This window comes from Leptodactylus fuscus, chromosome 7 (genome assembly GCF_031893055.1).
Source record: "Leptodactylus fuscus isolate aLepFus1 chromosome 7, aLepFus1.hap2, whole genome shotgun sequence".
Taxonomy (NCBI): Eukaryota; Metazoa; Chordata; class Amphibia; order Anura; family Leptodactylidae; genus Leptodactylus; species Leptodactylus fuscus.
In genome coordinates this window covers 65,967,401-65,984,907 of record NC_134271.1, presented here as the reverse complement: position 1 = coordinate 65,984,907, position 17,507 = coordinate 65,967,401, and the positions used below count along the sequence as shown (strand labels likewise).

Genomic DNA, 17,507 nt, shown 5'->3' with positions numbered 1-17,507 from the left:
AGACTGCCGAACACTTCCCATTCACTTCAATGGGAGCGCTCGTAAACGCCGCTGTTACGAGCGCTCCCATTGAAGTGAATGGGAAGTGTTCGGCAGTCTGCCGTAATGCCGGCGTGTACGGCTCTCATACACGCCCGGCGTTACTCAGTGTGCATGCACCCTAACACCGAGAAGGGACAAGTAATTCTGCCAACAGGTCTCTGTACTGAAGTGCATGCTACTGCCCCCTAGTGGTGGTGTTATCCTATGGCCTTATTGTTGTAATAGAGTAGCTATTAATCATGCCAATAAAAACACCAAACATTACTTCAGTTGATCTTATTTTTTAATGAAACCTCATACTAAATATTGCACAACATAACCTCAACCAGTAACAGGTTTTCTAAACATCAGTATTTAAGTTTGCAGGCACCAGGGTCCTTTAAAATGGCAATTTCAGCTTTCTGTGGCACCAACAATATATCTTATATGATGATCAAGAAACAGGCATTTACATATTTACTCTTAAATACACTTAAATATATACAACCATATATAAACCTAAAAAAACAAAACGTATAAACCATAAAATCTATGTTTTAACAAATATTTACAATCTGTACTAACTTTCCTTATAGTAGGGGGGATTTATATACAAAAGACATGATTAAAATGTTTTACGCTTTGCTTTTTTAAGTTGCATCTATGAAAAATGACTTTTCTAGCAAAGTAATGGTTAAGTTGTATATACTGTTTCAGTAGCTCCCTAGCTAATACATGACAGTAGCGCATTATGAGGAGAAGTCTCTGGGTTTGTTTGACCAAATAACAGCACTCAACTTTTTTTGGGGGGAATTACGCCTGCCAGGACTTTATGGGGTTATATAACAGCAGTTGGAGAGACACGGACTGCAGACCACTGACCTACAGTAATAATCTTCATATGCTGATTTCAGCTACATCATTATCAATAATACCATATAAACAACATATAAATATAGAAAGAAAACATACAATATTACAAGACATTCAGCATCATAAAAGATAGTGGTTAAAGTCACAGACATTTGAAATAGTCTCACTGGCATACACTTTTACTGTAGTTTAAGCAGTGATAACATTGTCTATAGCAGCATCTGGAGGAAAGTGAGGGTAGTGTATACCAGCATCCCTTCTCATTGTACAAGTACCTTATTCTTTGGTCCATGAGTATAAGAACTGAGCTGAAAAACATTTGTACTATATGTAAAATAAAAATTATTCTAAGTAATGTCATACAACAAATGTCATCGTCATCATCTACTAGAGAATGCAAGCACTGCAGTGGTGCATTACTTGCCCATGACCTGCAGGTGGCGGTGTTTCACCTTCTAGAATTGTTCTTGGAGGCTGCATACTGTATTCCCATATAGCAGCAATACATTTTACATGAAGATCTTATCGATCGTTAGTCTCCAAGAACAATAATTATCTACAATCCTCTGTAGCTGGCATTGGATAGTAGAAATTGCTAATGATTTAGATCTCAAACAGATTTTATAAAGATGATTACATAATAGTAAAAAATTACAATTAAATTTAGCATCAATTTAAGAACACGTTCCTTGATTTAGAAACCTGACAGTTTAGTTCTTTTGTAAAAGAACATTCCTACCTTCCTATGACTCTTTGCCAGTATAGGATGCAAAAAAAAAATCCTTATTAAGAAGAATATGTTTAACTTATAATAATTGTCACAGCTCATGGGATTGTCACAGTTGTCTATGGAGTCTTTTGGAACATGACGGTCAGTACATCGCACTGTCGCATGCCCGGCTGTCGTAGGGTGAAAGGAAAAGTTTGCTGCTTTGGGGTTTTCCAGTACTGGCAGAAGGGAGGCACAGGGTACTTGCTGCTTTCTGGTTGTTTCTGAATCCCCAGCTGAGGAATGATAATTTTTTTGTTGCTTTTTGAGTTTTTGGGTTCTTGTCGTCATCCATTGTTAGACAGATCAAGGAGTAGGTCTTCTGCATCCCGACTGAGTACGTGGCACTTTTGTTGTGCTGGTTAAATAAAAGGGAGAACAGAATATTATAAAGTGAGATTTTTTTTTCTCTCCAACCATAGATGTAAATATAAGTGTTCATAATATAACAAGTAAAGATAGGAGAACACATTACAATGATGGTCTGTATTAGAAAATCATGACCAGGTACAGCCAGCGTACAAGTTTCCATAGTGTGTTGCAAGCGGTTAAGTCCAAAATATGACGTTATTTATCTGGAACAGTGAAAGCCACAATAACATTGCAGGAGTTAATTTTCTTTTGGTCACCTCTCTTTCCACAAAAAAAAAGGAATTGTACATAATAAAAAATGGTGGCAATAAAATCTACAACTTACTCCACAAAACAAGAGCCCTTACTTAGCTCAATCACAAAAAAAAGTAAGTCATTGGTATCCAGCTGTGGTACACTTATACTTTGTGGCGGCACATGGAAAGATGATTGGGAATGGGCGGAGTCAACGTAGAAGTGGGTGGAGCTAAATTTGCCATGGCGTGGCCCTCTAGCATAGTTTCAATTTCTTATGCGGCCCCATGGGAAAATTAATTGCCCACCCCTGATTTAGACGGTGTCTTTAAAGGTTTAATGGGACTTTCCAGTTTAGAAAAGCAGTTTTCATATACCTGGTTAGTGTAATTTGAGTTACTGGAGGGGGTTTAGTAACTTAATCTTTTGGCAAGAGTGAAGAGTGGTTGTAAAGAATGTCTCTCGCTATAGAGGACCTGACCTAGCCACTGTGTAATGCTACATCGTAGATTTTTCTGTCAGCAAGAGGGAAGTCTTTGGATCTTCTTCACTCTTTTCCTTTGTTTCTCTATTGAGAGCTGAATTCTGTATTTTTGCTAGGTTTAGGAGGGGGCAGACTCTTGTATAATGCAGGGAAGCTGAGACAAGGGGGTGACAGGGGATGACATTTCAGACAGCTAAATTTCAGGCATTACAAAACCTTGAGCAGTGCTTCTGGAGTCAGATGAAAAATTTTTCTATTATTTACAGAGAGGATGGTAGTTGAAAACAATCTGGATTAGGAGCAGCTCCAGATCAATATCCCAATCATGGCTGTGTTTTCTAATGATAATACAGGTAAAGACTCTCTTCTTTCATATGACACACAAACCATCACTCTACAAGCATTTACAACACCCAAGATAAAACAGTTTGAAATATTTCTTTATTTATGATATAAAGGAAGAATCTGCACTTACCAAGCTAGAGGTTTGGTCCTGGATACTGATGACTTTGATCTCTTTCCCTTCTTCATTTATTCCATTCAGCATATCCATAACTTCATTTATCGAACACCATTTGCAGTCCTTGTCCTCCACAGACACAATGTAATCTCCTTCCTTCACGCCTGCTCTCTAGAATATGAAAAGTAGAAGTACCTCAAAGATCGAAGCACAGACCAAGCAGCAGTAAACCTAAGAGACAGACTCTCTAGAATGTACTTTCTACTAGAGTCTAACATGAACTGCTAGATGAAGGGACCTTTATAGTAGTCCCGAAAGCTCGATATGTCATCGAAAAACTTTTTGAGTTAGCCATTAAAAAAGGTATCAACTACTGAGGACTTCTCTCAGAAAATTTCTTTCATTTCATAGAAAAATCAGAATTTTTCCTCAATTCACGGAGTTCTAATAATCTTCATCTGGCTGTATACAGTAGATGTCCAGTATATCATGCAATTTCGGTAGAGCAGGCCAATCACCTTAGATGTTGGAGAAGAAAGGGGTTGGGTATTCTGGATTACAACAAGCTTGATTACTTTTGTTCTTGGGGAGATCAAAGGCCACCAGTGGTGACTGGCAATAGTCTTTTTCCCTTCTCCCCATTTAGAACATATGCAGGGTTGTCTGAGCCATACATGTATAAGTTTGGAGTGTTGAGATATAGCTATTGGATGGCAACTATATAATGTTTATAGTCAGTTTTAAATTAAAATAAGCAAAGCTGCAGTATAAACCATGTAGGAGAGGCAGAGCAGCTGCCATAGACTGATCAGTGACTGGTTCAGACCTCTCATATATTCACACACTCTGACAACCATGTGATGTCAAAATTACATGGATATGAGGGAAAGTAAAAGAAGAGATGCAATAAAATATATTAAGTTTATTAAAATAACTATACCATAAAAGGTCTATTTAAGTGAGAGGGCCACAAAAGTGGTACCCCCCCCCCCCCCATCATTGTACCACTGCAGTTAACCCTGTGCAGTTTTTGACTTTTTGCATAACTGTAGAGGGCACAGATACAACAAAATCATTTCATCTGTGGTCAATGATCAGAGCTTGGCCCTAATGATTTACACTCAGGGGTCATATATATATATCTATATATATATATATATATATATATATATATATATATATATATATATATATAGCAATAAGAAATGCGAGTCCAAACATTATGTACTTACTGCAGCAGGACAAAGCGGATCCAGCGAGGTTATCTGAACAGGGCAGTCACCTTTTAATATGAAGCCCATCTCTTCATCTTCAAGAGTCAAAAGGACCTTTCTTGGTGCCGTCCATCTCTGTTTTGCTGAGAATACTGACAGAGGGCCCTGGACATAGAAGTGCAAAAAAAAAAAATTTAATTTTAGCTAAACGAAATATTCTTTCAATGCAACCTAGAACTTTTTTTTTTTTTTTTTTTTACTTACACACAATGGGGCATTATACATGGAACAAGAATTTGTTATGATTCACCCTTGAATACCTCCTTGTTAGCATTATAGAAACATGAGGATGTTATCTGATGCTTATGTAAACTGGAGATGAAGGTATAGGGGTATTGAGAGTATTTTCTACTCTTGTCTACTATAAACACTGGAAACTGTGGCACATTTAGATAGGGCTGGACAATTATTAAATAAATCAAAATCACGATTAATTGAATATTTTACTACAATTACAATGCATGGCAATGGCAGTGTGAGATAGGATGGCATGGATGAAAAAGAATTGAAATAATCAATGTGAGCAAATCCACAATTATTACTTGATTTTGGTTATTTTGTTATTAATTGCTCAGCCCTATATGGAGTACAGCCTAGGTATTGATCAGAAGTTGCTGAGAACAAAGCCAGTCTGCTGCCGTAACACCACCATTTGCAGTATGATAACGGATTTATTGTTGTTGCAATATGAAGGTGTCTAAAGATGTACAGAGATACCACAGAGCAGCATAGTTGGCGCCCCGCTGTGTATACAAGACAGTAACTAAACCTTTGTGATTTGTTGCCATACGTACCAGTCGTTGAAAGAAATCAATTACTTTCACCCTGGAGAGTGGGGGAGGAATGATCTCTGCCTTGTACTCAGTTTTACCTGGGGAAGATCAGAAGACTTCATTGTGAATACAGTCCAGCAAACATGACTTATCCAGATAAAATGAAGAATAATTCATGGCTAGTTGTGGAATCTCCCCATTGAGAGACAAACCACACATTATCTGGAACGGTTTCCAGACCAAGATACTGTGGTCGCCCTATTTTATTAATTCATTCTTTAATCATTTTAGTGCACATCAATCCATACAAGAAATACAAATCATTTGATAGTCTGAAATCTGCCTGGTCTCAGGCTTAGCCAAAAATTATTATTCACTTACATAACTAAAGGAGAACCACAACCCATACTATACTACAAGCAGTGGCAAAACTACTGTCATTGAAGCTGCTATGGGGCCCATGGCCATTAGCTTCTGGATTACATCGGCAAATAACAGCTGCTATAGACTCCTGTGCTTTGGCCTCCAGGCGGCACCATACATTATGTCCCAACACTGAACAACGTTCAGACATCACACCCTGATGCTGTTCAACGTTATGATATAATCTGGAGCGGGGATTGGCAAGTAAATATTGGCCATTACTTGCTTAATCTAGTAGGCATGGACCGAAAGTCACTGTATGTGGGTCTGTAAATTGGGCCTCTACTATATAGGGGCCCAGTCTTTCCTAGTTAAGCCCCTGATAGCTTAGAATGTCCTTTGCGGAGATTAACGGGGTTGTCCAAGATATATTTAAAAAAATAAATTAAATTAATCTTAAAGCATTTCCTGGACTTTCCCTTTAAAGGGGTTGTTCTCTGTGTACAATACATTTTTGATGGTGTTAGAGGGGCCACCTGCTGAAAGCAGATCACATGGAGACCCCCACCATTCAGCTGTCATTTGTGTGGAAATCTGGCAGCTAGTGGTTTGTGGGCCACAGCATCACTACATGAGAACTGAAATATTACAGTTTCCAATAAAGACAAAGGGCTGTATGAAGTTTTCAGTAGCCCAGGGCCATTACTTCAATGAACCTGCATAAAACCACCTTCAGCTTTTATCTGTAGCACCAGTGAAATGCAGACATAAAGCAATAGAGCTGCAAACCAATCACAAAGTCACTTTAATGGAATTTAGATATGAGATATTCATTTATGAGATTGGAAACAAGATGATAGATTCTCATTCATTTAGCCCTAGTGTTATATTTTAGACAGAATTTTATCTTTATCAACTTACTGACTAGATCGGGGGTCACCAGTATTCCAAGGAAGTTGTCTTCTTCCTTATAAATAGTGTCTTTGCGCAGCGCCCTCTTGTGGTAAGCAGATAGTATCTCTTGAAGTACGTCAATCTGCTTGAGTTTGCTGCACAGATTAGATAACCTCAGTGCTTCTTCATGACACCCAATCGCTTTAGATAAATGCACCTTACCTACGCACAAAGACAAAACCAAAACAATGCTTTAGTGACAAAACAATCTGGTTGAGAACGGGCTAACGTGAAAAGGCTATATACACATTACATTTTGTTATTTCACTGGCAGTAGCCTGGAAGTTGGGTGAGGACTGGAACTTGGTATTAACATCTGTTAACCAACTACAGTGATTTTTATACTATTGTCCCAGAGCATAGAGGAATGTGAACTATGTCCTGTGTAACAGGGTGAGGCCAGAACAAGAGTGGTATCACCAAGTACAATTGGAAAGAGCTCAATACAGTGGCACAGGACCTAGATGTTATCTTAGTATCACATGCAAACACTTGTCCAAGAGGACACAATGTTACCAAAGTGTTCCATAAATATGATCTCCCCAGCAATGGCTTGAGAGCAAGCTGAGTACCTAATGCTGGTTTTATTCCAATGTCACCTTTTTCAGAGTATCCAGAATTAGATGCTTATAGAGGGAGATTCATTGAGAGAAGAGTGTATAGCAAAGGGAGTCTATGACAAGTTTTGAAAGTTGAAAAAAAATGTAAGATGTGCAAATAAATTCACAAAAACTTATTGGCTTTACTGCCAAGATTTATGCACACAGGTCTAGAAATATCCCAGTTCAGTCAACCATATATCACCGAAAGAGATACAAAGAAAAATGTATCCTGTACTGATGCAAAGTTACACTCCGGAGCTTGCTCAGCAATACGGTAATAAATCACTGTGTACATATATTACATTAGTTATCTCATACTAATCCTAGGTTACAGCCTGTATTTTTACTATCTGGAGGCTACTTTGGGACATTATAGTGCGTTATACTGGGTGGGGGGCCAGGAAAGGGGGCACTATGCCATTGTCCCCTCACCTTCGTCAAAAGTTTGCTGGGTGGGGGGCCTAGTCTTTGCTAGTTACGGCACTGCCCCCATCCTCACCCTAAAATCTCCAATAGTTCCCAGCACTTCAACTGAATCATTTCATTTTGGTCTATGTTGAATCTTATCAGTAACGGAATGATTCTTGACATTTTTTTAATGTTATGTCTTGCATGTTGGATTACCTAGTGTGGTCCGCTGCTCTTTATCTTTTAGTATCTTCATTGCAGTCATTCCTTCTGGTATGTGGTCATAGAGCTGCGATAAAGCCTTCTCCTGCTTTTGTTCATCATCATGAGGCATCACTGTCAGAGAGAAATTCCATGAATAATTATCATTATTAATGTAGGATGAAAAAGACTGGTTTTGGCTTTTATAAGCCCATATCAAGCTTCACATTGCATAGAGAAAAATTGCAAGGATTGAACCCAGTGTTAAACTGTAAAACTATCTGTTCATTACTGAAATTCCTGATTTACAAAAGCAGACAATATAATATAAATGTAGCAGGCGAGGCAGTGGAGCTTTCCTTATGAGTTTCTAAATGGTATAATTCACAGCAATGGTGAATTTTCCCATCGGTGCATTAGCAGTGCAGGCATCCATTACTGCTGCAGTGCTAAATGCATTTAGACTATGCACACACTGGTATTACAAGCAAGGGTATCAAGATTTCAACTTCTCACCATTTCACATGATAGGTGATGTGTGTAAGATTGGTGAGGGTCCGACCAATGATATACCTCCTTCCCCCACTGATCACAAGAATTGGTGTCCTATTGCTTATGTATGAATGGTACCAAAGTTAGCCAATTGCTGTACTCAGGTTCTCTTTGGCAATCTCACAGAGATAAATGGTGCCGTCCCCCACTTGATCACATTTACTCAAAGGATAGGCAATAACTAGAAAACTTTGTACGACCACTATAAGCTGGTTATGGGCATTGGCTGTTTGTCACTTAATCACGCTTATTTTGATGGGGCCTGCTGACAATGTCTACGGCACCTGGAACACCCATGGTAATGGGAACATACTAATTCTACAGGATGGAATACCAATGTCCAAATTTCCATATTTTTTCTATAAAAATCCATACCACAGAACTCTGACATACACTTTTCTTCCTTAACATGCATAATTTCACTATCAATTTTACATTGATAGTCAGCTCTGCACATCTATTACATTTCATCTATACTGTATACACAGACACTTACACTGGTGATCAAGGAGCGTGATTGCTGCAAAATAGTGAGCCTGGGCTTTGTAATGTTCTGATTTTACTTGAACCATAACTGTCCAAGAATAAGGGATGTTCTCCTTGACGGGAGCCTGGTTCATAGCGTTAAACACTTGCAGGTAAACCTCACTGACCTGCAATGAGAAATATCATTAGATAGCAATACAGCCGACTACATTAAATACAACAAAGCTACAAGATATTCTTTTCAGAGTCCCAAACATATAGAAAAACAGATAACATCTACCTATAGCTTAACAAAAGGTTCTTAAATTCTGCAGTGAAACAAAAGGCACACGTGCACACAGTGGGACATGTGCTACATTCTATATTATGGGGATAACGTCCATCCACTATCTCTCTGTTTACATCATTTTATAGTCAGAGTATGGACAACCAGTGGATTTAATGGTCCCAATGCACCAGTCATTGCAACTAGAACGCAATGGACATCAGCTCAGTAGTAAAGCCTGTTGTAATAGCTCTGTCCTTAAAAGCCATGTCCATTCATACAACTCTTCTACATTGAGGTCAATGACCTAATAAACAGTTTAGCCCAGCGATTGTCCACCTCTTTCCTAAAAATGGTACCAAGAAATGACAAATCATTAATAAATTTGCTACATTTCTTTTACAGGAATTACTAGATCTTGTAACATCCCTGACACTTCTTTTAACTTGGGAATGACAGGACCTGAGGTATGCCAGATCTTAAAGAATTCCAGATATACAATTTATTTATAAGATTAGAGATCTTGAGAAAGGCAGTCAATGCTAATACACCATATGTCACAATATTACTGCTCTGTAGTGGATTACTAGGTGATCTGGATTAATGAATGTCAAGGTAAAGGAATTTTACAGTAATTTGTTGCCATAGCCATCCATATCATGAATTATTACTAGTCATATCACATAAAGTATCTGTACGCTGACTGCCACCTTAATAGACAAACATAGAAACGCTAAGCATCAATCACACTGTTGACCGATACACCCCCGTCCAGCCCATACAAATTTACGAACTGAATCACTTGCAAAAGTAAAGATTACTTATAAATGTACACATTCAACAATCGGGTTGCTGTGATACCAATAAACAGTGCGTCACTATCTGATATTATTGGTCCTGGAAACCGTGACACAACCGGAACTGGTAGCTGATGTATAAAAGACAACAATTACCTTTGCCGCTTCTTGTGCCATCTTCACCAAAGTGCAGAACTCGTTCTGAACTCCTGATAGGATCAGCTTTTCAAAGTAACACTCCTGGGCTTCTGCCAGAAACATCTTAATGAGAACTCCCAACATAGCCGGACTCATGTCATAACTGGGGGTATGGGTGAATGTCTCTTTAAGGTAGCTGAGTACCCCTGGAAGAGAAGAATAAAGCATCTGTCAAGAATCGGCAGTGGTCAGACATCATGCTTAAGAAAGTTATCAAAACGGAATGCAAAACACTACATGCAATGTACTACAAAACAGAAGTATTGCGGCACATTGAACTGGGGTCAAGAGAGCCCAGGTTTTAGTCCATTTGTGGACAAGAAAGAATAATAAAAAAAGTAAATATGAATAAAAAAAAAAGAAATACATAAAGAGTTAAAAAAAATCTTCATATTTTTAAAAACACATTATGTAAATAAAGTGATGAAACATAGGTATTCCCATGTGCGTATAAGGATAAGCGTTAATAAGAAATATACTCTGTAAAAACAAGTATACTGCAGTGCGCAAGTTAACATGTTTTGGTCATGTCATCTCCCCCAAAATATTAGTAAAAGCAGAAAACCTAATAAAGCCAATATAAATATGGTATAACTGTAATGGAAATGACCCTGGGCAAAGTTACCATGTCATATTTAATGCAAAGTGAATATCGTGAAAATGAAATGCAAAAAAATAATGATAGGATTTTGGGTTCAAAATGTACCCTCCAAAAACATTAATAAAAGTTAAAGCTCAAGACACCTATCCCAAATACGACAGAACTCAAAATTAAAAACACAATAGTAAATCTGGGCCATATTTGATTGCAATGTTGGGAAACAGGCTCTGATGTCAGGATCTGACGATAATACAAGGTAATTGCTATTTGCAGGAACCACTCTTGTAACGTAAACCTCAGCCATGTTACTAATGCTACAGGAGTAGTAATCTGTAATTACACTATATGACTGGTGCATGGTGTTAGTTTATTATATCTGCTGTTTGATGTTTTACTGCGAAATACAGATACAATTATATCTGTGTATGGGAAAGTAGGGTGACAGCCAATATGGCAGCCATACCAGGACCTACAAGGATTGTTCTAGCTTCCCAAAGACCTAAATAGCAAATATTCCTTGTTTTCTTTCAGGATCAGGAAATACTGTATATTACACCATAACAATGTCTAGGAAAGCTGGGTGACAGATCAGTTCAATATGACCTCAGGGGCTTTGGGTGTTGTGGTTGTGATACAAACCCTACAATGTCAGATTATGGCCAAAGGAAACCAGCCTTCTAGAGAGAAATGCTGTAAAAGCTAGCAGCAGTAAGAGGTTGTGTACAGTCCTGCTCCGCAGGTCTCCTTACATGTTCACACAACCTCCCACACCTCAGTTATTCAGACCCACAGTGTAAACACAAGCTTATCATTCCAGGATTCGGACTGTAACTGGTTAGACTAGTTACACTTAATCAGCCCTTGACAGAAGACTTGCAGGCCGCCTTTCTTCTTTTATAAATGGCATGCAGATCTGTGTGCACAATATATGCTGTGATCCACTGTTTATTTAGTGGGATAATCCACTTCTACCATATATTCCCAAAAGAAAACCACATTCACTTCACAGGTTCCTTAGCTATTGTAAGAAAAATCCCATTTTACACTGTCACAATGGGGACTGCCACAACAGGTTCCTACTATATTTCAGCTGAAGTATGATGCTTCAAGGCTGATATATTGGACATGACTGCAACCACGTAACTACCTTCACAGTGCCCAAGATGGTAATGGCTATAGCGGGTGAATCACCTGCAGGAAGACCCAAGCCCAGGTATCTGTGGGAGCCCAAATGCCCCTCTTCCACATACGAACTCAATTGTATTAAGCAGTTTGTATGTTCTACCCATATTTGCGTCAGTTTTCTCCAGGTACTTTGGTTTCCTCCCACACTCCAAAGACATACTGACAGGGAATTTAGATTGTAAATATGATGGCGCTATATAAGTTAAATAAAATAAATAAATAAATGGGGTATTCCCATTTTGGATACTTGAGACATATCCACAAGATATGCTACAAATGTCAAACATACGTGAGTTCCACCACTGGGACCATCTACCTCGAGAGCAGCTGTAGTGAGTGGAGAGTGTTCTATAGTTACATGCCCCTTTCCATTCACTTTGTGGGACACACTAACTTATATTTAGGCTAGAGTAAAAGCAATTGTGCTCAAGGCACGTAAGCCATTCCCTATGCTGACCATGATGTTAAAGTGAAGGAAAAGTATTTTAACTAGTTGTGCCAGACCTTTTATATTGTTGCCACTAGGTTTTTCACTTGCTGGTTCAGAAGTGGCCCATGTGCCATCACACTGGTATGCCAACCCATATATCACACCTGATCCTGTGAGCGGTCCCTTCTTTGTCTATATATGGATTCTACTCTGCAATACAGATTATACAATGCAGTGAACCATAAATAGTGAAATCAGTTATAAATCATATATCTTGGTGCTCTGTGTATTGTCAAACTGAAAATATTAATTCTCAATCTATATAGGTGCGTATAGGTGGAAGGCTCTTTTTTATTGCAGAAGTCGTTTAAAGTAGAAATGACACTTTAGATAGCTATAGACAACTGTGCTTGAGGGTTGCAATATAATCTCTAAGAATTACAAGTATAAACCTAATTCCTGTTTTTCCTTAAGGAGAGGTGGGGCAGTTAGTGCAGTGTTAACACTGGATGGCCAGGTTCACATTGCCAGGTAGTTATACAACTACAGCAGCTGTAAATACACAGGGTCCTGTCTAAGCTTTGTCCTAGAATTGCCTCTAAGAAAGACGTTGACCAAAGTATTACGGTACATGTGGTTTGCATACACTTTTCCCCACTTAATAAAAGAGAAAGGTCACAAAGACACCAGGAATAAGGCATTTTTTCAATTCCAAGATTTTACATTACAGAAAACTAAAGACTGCAATTTTCCTCCATCGGTAGTGTGGACACAACAGAGAGAACGCTCTACAGAACTACATGTTAATCATTAACTGCAATAACCTCTTGACCAACTACTGCAAAAACAATGTCACTGAGCTACAGCCTTAGTGGGAGGAGCTTAAAGTGCACTTGTTGTGAGACAGGTGCACTCACAACATGCCTGTATATAGTTATCTTAGCAGGTAGACGAGAACTATTTGGGGAAGGATTACACCCCCGAATCTGCGGCAGATCCCTCCCGGAATCCACCTCCCATTGTTTTCAATGGGAGGCAGAGATCGCAGCAGGACACGGAAAAAAGAAGTGTCCTGCTCGATCTTGCTGCGGATTCCATGGCTGATTCAGCCACAGAATTAGCAACTCGAGACTCCCTTCTAATTAGGCCCATTCAATTGGAAGCTGTGATAGAAAACCAATGCACTACATCAGCATCTTGTCATGGCTCGACTGCAGGTGAAAATACCAGCGGCGGATAATGAAGAGGAATTCTTCTTCATTTTCTGCCCTTGGAACATAAACTAGGACTGCTTTGAAGTTTATGTCACAATGTTCGTCCAAAATCGGCGGGCAAAAACATTCTGCAAGCTCAACTTTTTTGTCTGGCGGTGTCAGTTCACAACAGACACCCGACTGATCCGATTATAGTTATTGTGGTCTGTTGGGCTCCATATGTGACTGCTGTTGTACCAGTCTGCCTCACCTTTGTTTTGGTCCTCCGATGGACCAAGACAACAGAAATGCTGTTTGTGTGAAACTAGCGTAGAGATAATTTTCATTCTTGATATCTTACAATGAAACTCAATGCTCAGAGCGACACTGGTTATAAAGCGGACACCTCCATAAATATGGATGCTGGATTGGCTAATGGGAATGTTATCTAAAGCCTGGACAAGTGGTTATCTTCCATACAGTATGTAGGATTAGTGTGTCTAATAGTGGTCTGTTACCAGTGGCGTAACTAAAGTCTTGTGGGCCCTGGTGTAATCTTTTGTCCAGGACCGCCTACCTCATCCCTACAGTGAATTTTTGATAGTGATGGTCATCAGTGATAAGGATTTTAATCCACTTTAGTGTGGTTAGGGTAATCTGTGGGTCTCCTTGGCTTATGGGCTAGATGGAAACTGCAATCTGAATGCTGATGCCAGTGCTTATGGGCCCCCTAAGGCTCCTGGGCCCCTGGTGCGACTGCACCCTCTGCACCCCCTCAAGTACGCCCCTTTTTGTCACCAGACACATAGGTATGTGAACTGATCAGAATAAATTTTACTGGTTGATGTCTATGGTCAGTATCAGTCAGTACTTAACATGTAACATTCACATATGACCTGTGGGCTAGATCACATTACCTGCAGCTTTCTGGAACATAGTAACAGCCTCCTCCAATCCGCTTTTTGTCTGTCGGTTGCTGCGAGCTCCAATCTGTGTGTAGAGGGCGGCCATGTTAAATAAAATGCTGGCCTTCTCCAGTGAAATATTCGGTTGGCTCACAGGAACACCAGTAAAGGAGTCGTACCTAAATACAATAAAGATTTATGATTTATTATAAACACAGATCAGAAAATCTGCTAACCAGACATATACTTATACTTTTTATACTGTATGTTCCATATAGTAAGGATTTATTACCAGGTTACAATTGGTTACAGCACTGGCCACATTCCTATTAAATATTGACTATATATACATTATAATTTGAAGACTTATAACATTTTTTCCTTGTTTATTAGGAATGCAACAAGATCATGAATCTCTCCACCCATGTCATTCATCTAGAAGTTTATACAGGTCTGTGGGTTCATGAAAGGCTTAGTCAAGCCTATAATCTATGAATCAAAATACAGCCTGTCATTAATGTTAAGTCTTCCTTTTATTTTGTCCGCTCAGCAGATCCGCTTAAGTGGAGGAGGAACACAAGCCTCCATTTGTGGCCGTGCTCGCACTCATACCTGGCTGCGCTGCTAATTGTTTAAGGCTGAACAAATAGAGTCCACTTCTGAATCACTCACATGACATAAAGGGAGTGACCAAAGTGTGTTGTGCCACTAAAGTATGGCTTCAAATCAGAAATGTGTATTCATAATTATTATTTATGCTTTTTTATAACTGAGACAAATCTGCAACACATACATGGTGTATTTCTCCATGTAGTTTTTTTGCTGTGGAAATACCTTCTGCTGCATTTTCTTTGTGTTGCAGAATTTGGTTCTGCAATTCCTTCATAATCTTCAACTTTACTTAAATCTGTAGAACAAATCTGCTGCAGAAATGGCACAAAATCTGTATCTCACAATGTACATTGTGGCATACTTTTCACAACATGTGGATTAGTCCTAAAGAAACTCCAGAGCTGCTGCTGACTTCATTGCTTCTTTAAAAGGAAGATCTGTCTTACTGACATTTCATTGGTAGGGTGCTATTAGCTGAGGTTGCCATCAAATCTTTAAAAAAATAGAGGTCTTCGTACACCAAAAAGCACTAGAGTACCTTTTACACTGCTTGAAACTTTCCAATAGTAGATTTATTTTGAGAACTGGTACAATTCCCAGTTAATGGAACCCCACGAATGGTATCTTGTGACATACCTCTATAACACAAAGGTAAGGAACCGAGAAGATCCTACTAATATTATAAATGTGAAAGTTTGTGTGTTTGGATGTTTGTGGGTGTCAGCCAAACGGCTGTACGGATTTAGGTATGATTTCACACATACCTAGATATTCACTAGGAAGGAAGGATGGATGGATGGATCCCAATAAGCAGCAGCCAACCTCAAGGTACACGGTATACTCCGTATATGCGTCAATACATCCGAGAGAAGAATAAAAGAGGCAAAGGGCGCGCTGGTCTAAACGTATGATCCTTTATTAACACACAACGCGTTTTGGGCAATATCTCACTTGAAAAAGGAAGATATTGCCCAAAACATGTTGTGTGTTAATAAAGGATCGTATGTTTCGACCAGTGCGCCCTTTGCCTCTTTTTTTCTTCTCTTGGACAAAGGCAAAGAAGATAATTATAGTGGAATTTCAAGATGTCTTAGTGACAGTTCCACCATACACGTCTCTGTAATTCTGCTGGTTCAAGCATCTTCTTGTGAACAAGAGAGCAACATCCACTTTTACTGTCACAAAAGTGATCAGATGAGAATCTAAACTGTGAAGATATTTGTCTAAGCAAACAGACGTGTTCTGACAACTTACACGATATCTCAGGTTACATGTTTGTGAAGTTTACAAAGGTCCTGAAGGGGAAATACTAAAGAAAACACTTTGCCACAGGAACGCAGTGTTCCCTGTTCCCTTGATTTTTCATCTATCTATATATGTGTGTGTCTCTGTTTCTCTCGTTTTGTATTGCTTACCATGTGAACAATATTCCCATATTTCTGCTGGATGGAAAGAACCGGTTCTCCAGAAATCCAAGCTGCTGAAAATAACTAACCAACATCTCAATCCCAGATTCATCTCGGCTAGGAGTTCGGCATGCCTTAATTAAAAGAAAAAAAAAGGTAATCGTAAAGGACAAAAGAGTGGAGAATTTATAGGGCGTGCACAGTATGTTCCTCCCAGGTAAACTCTGGGTATGAGCCACTGGAACACAACATTGTAGTGGTATCTGAAAATGACATTAAAGAATGTTTTGGCATCTATTTTCTGACCCTTCCCCTGCTAGTCCTCATGTAGAATAATCACCGGATTTACCTTTGTACACCTTTCACACACTGAAGTGGGCAACAGTTCAGCACATGGAAAGAAGCCAAAAAGTTGGCTTATACTGTATTAAAGTGCGAAATTCAAAGGAGCATATTTTATGAAGAGTGGCGCACTGCACTCTTCATAACTCTGGCACCGGAGGAAGAGCGGTCTGATTTATGAGGAGACGTCAAGCCAACAAAGATTTCAGTAATCTTTTTGCTACAGAAAAAAAGCTGCAAACACAAGTTTTGTGACTCTGCTAGATATTTGCCATGAAGTTACAAAAAATTTTTTATATATATATATATATATATATATATATATATATTATAAAATATGCCCCGAAGGGTTAAAAATAAATCAATGTAAATTGAGTAAATTGAGGTTTACCTTTTGTGCACCTTGAATCATATATCAGTGATCTGTCTTCTAACGTTCTGAGCTATTCACTAAATAGGAATTCTCACTCTGCTAGGTGAAAGTTGATACTGATACTAGGAATTACTCCTATTGGCACCAAAGTAATCTATACATGAAGCATTGTGTGAGAGGGAAATTAAAACACCCATGGTTGCACCAAGAACCCATCCAAAGTCTTATAGGGGGATTGATCCTTTATTATCCCTGCGGTTTGTCCTATGACATATCTTTCCTTTGTTGGTCTGTCCTTTTAGACATCAGACGGACCTTTCAGATATCTAATGTAAATGACCAGCTAAGAACCAGGACTATACTGGAAACCAGAC

At 38.9% G+C, this 17,507-nt stretch overlaps 1 protein-coding gene across 1 annotated transcript in view; it reads right to left on the bottom strand.

Annotated features, from left to right (window-relative positions):
- Positions 1–320: 320 nt before the first annotated feature.
- The window catches only part of RHPN2 (rhophilin Rho GTPase binding protein 2), a 39,837-nt gene continuing 22,650 nt past the window's right edge, over positions 321–17,507 (bottom strand). The window contains exons 6-15 of the mRNA XM_075282035.1: positions 16,428–16,552; positions 14,413–14,579; positions 10,045–10,232; positions 8,837–8,993; positions 7,804–7,923; positions 6,545–6,739; positions 5,282–5,358; positions 4,446–4,592; positions 3,229–3,384; positions 321–2,021 (exon numbers count right to left, since the gene is read on the bottom strand). Of these exons, the coding sequence (XP_075138136.1) occupies positions 1,767–2,021; positions 3,229–3,384; positions 4,446–4,592; positions 5,282–5,358; positions 6,545–6,739; positions 7,804–7,923; positions 8,837–8,993; positions 10,045–10,232; positions 14,413–14,579; positions 16,428–16,552 (1,587 nt within the window). The 3' untranslated portion in view covers positions 321–1,766. The remainder of the gene's footprint in view (positions 2,022–3,228; positions 3,385–4,445; positions 4,593–5,281; positions 5,359–6,544; positions 6,740–7,803; positions 7,924–8,836; positions 8,994–10,044; positions 10,233–14,412; positions 14,580–16,427; positions 16,553–17,507) is intronic.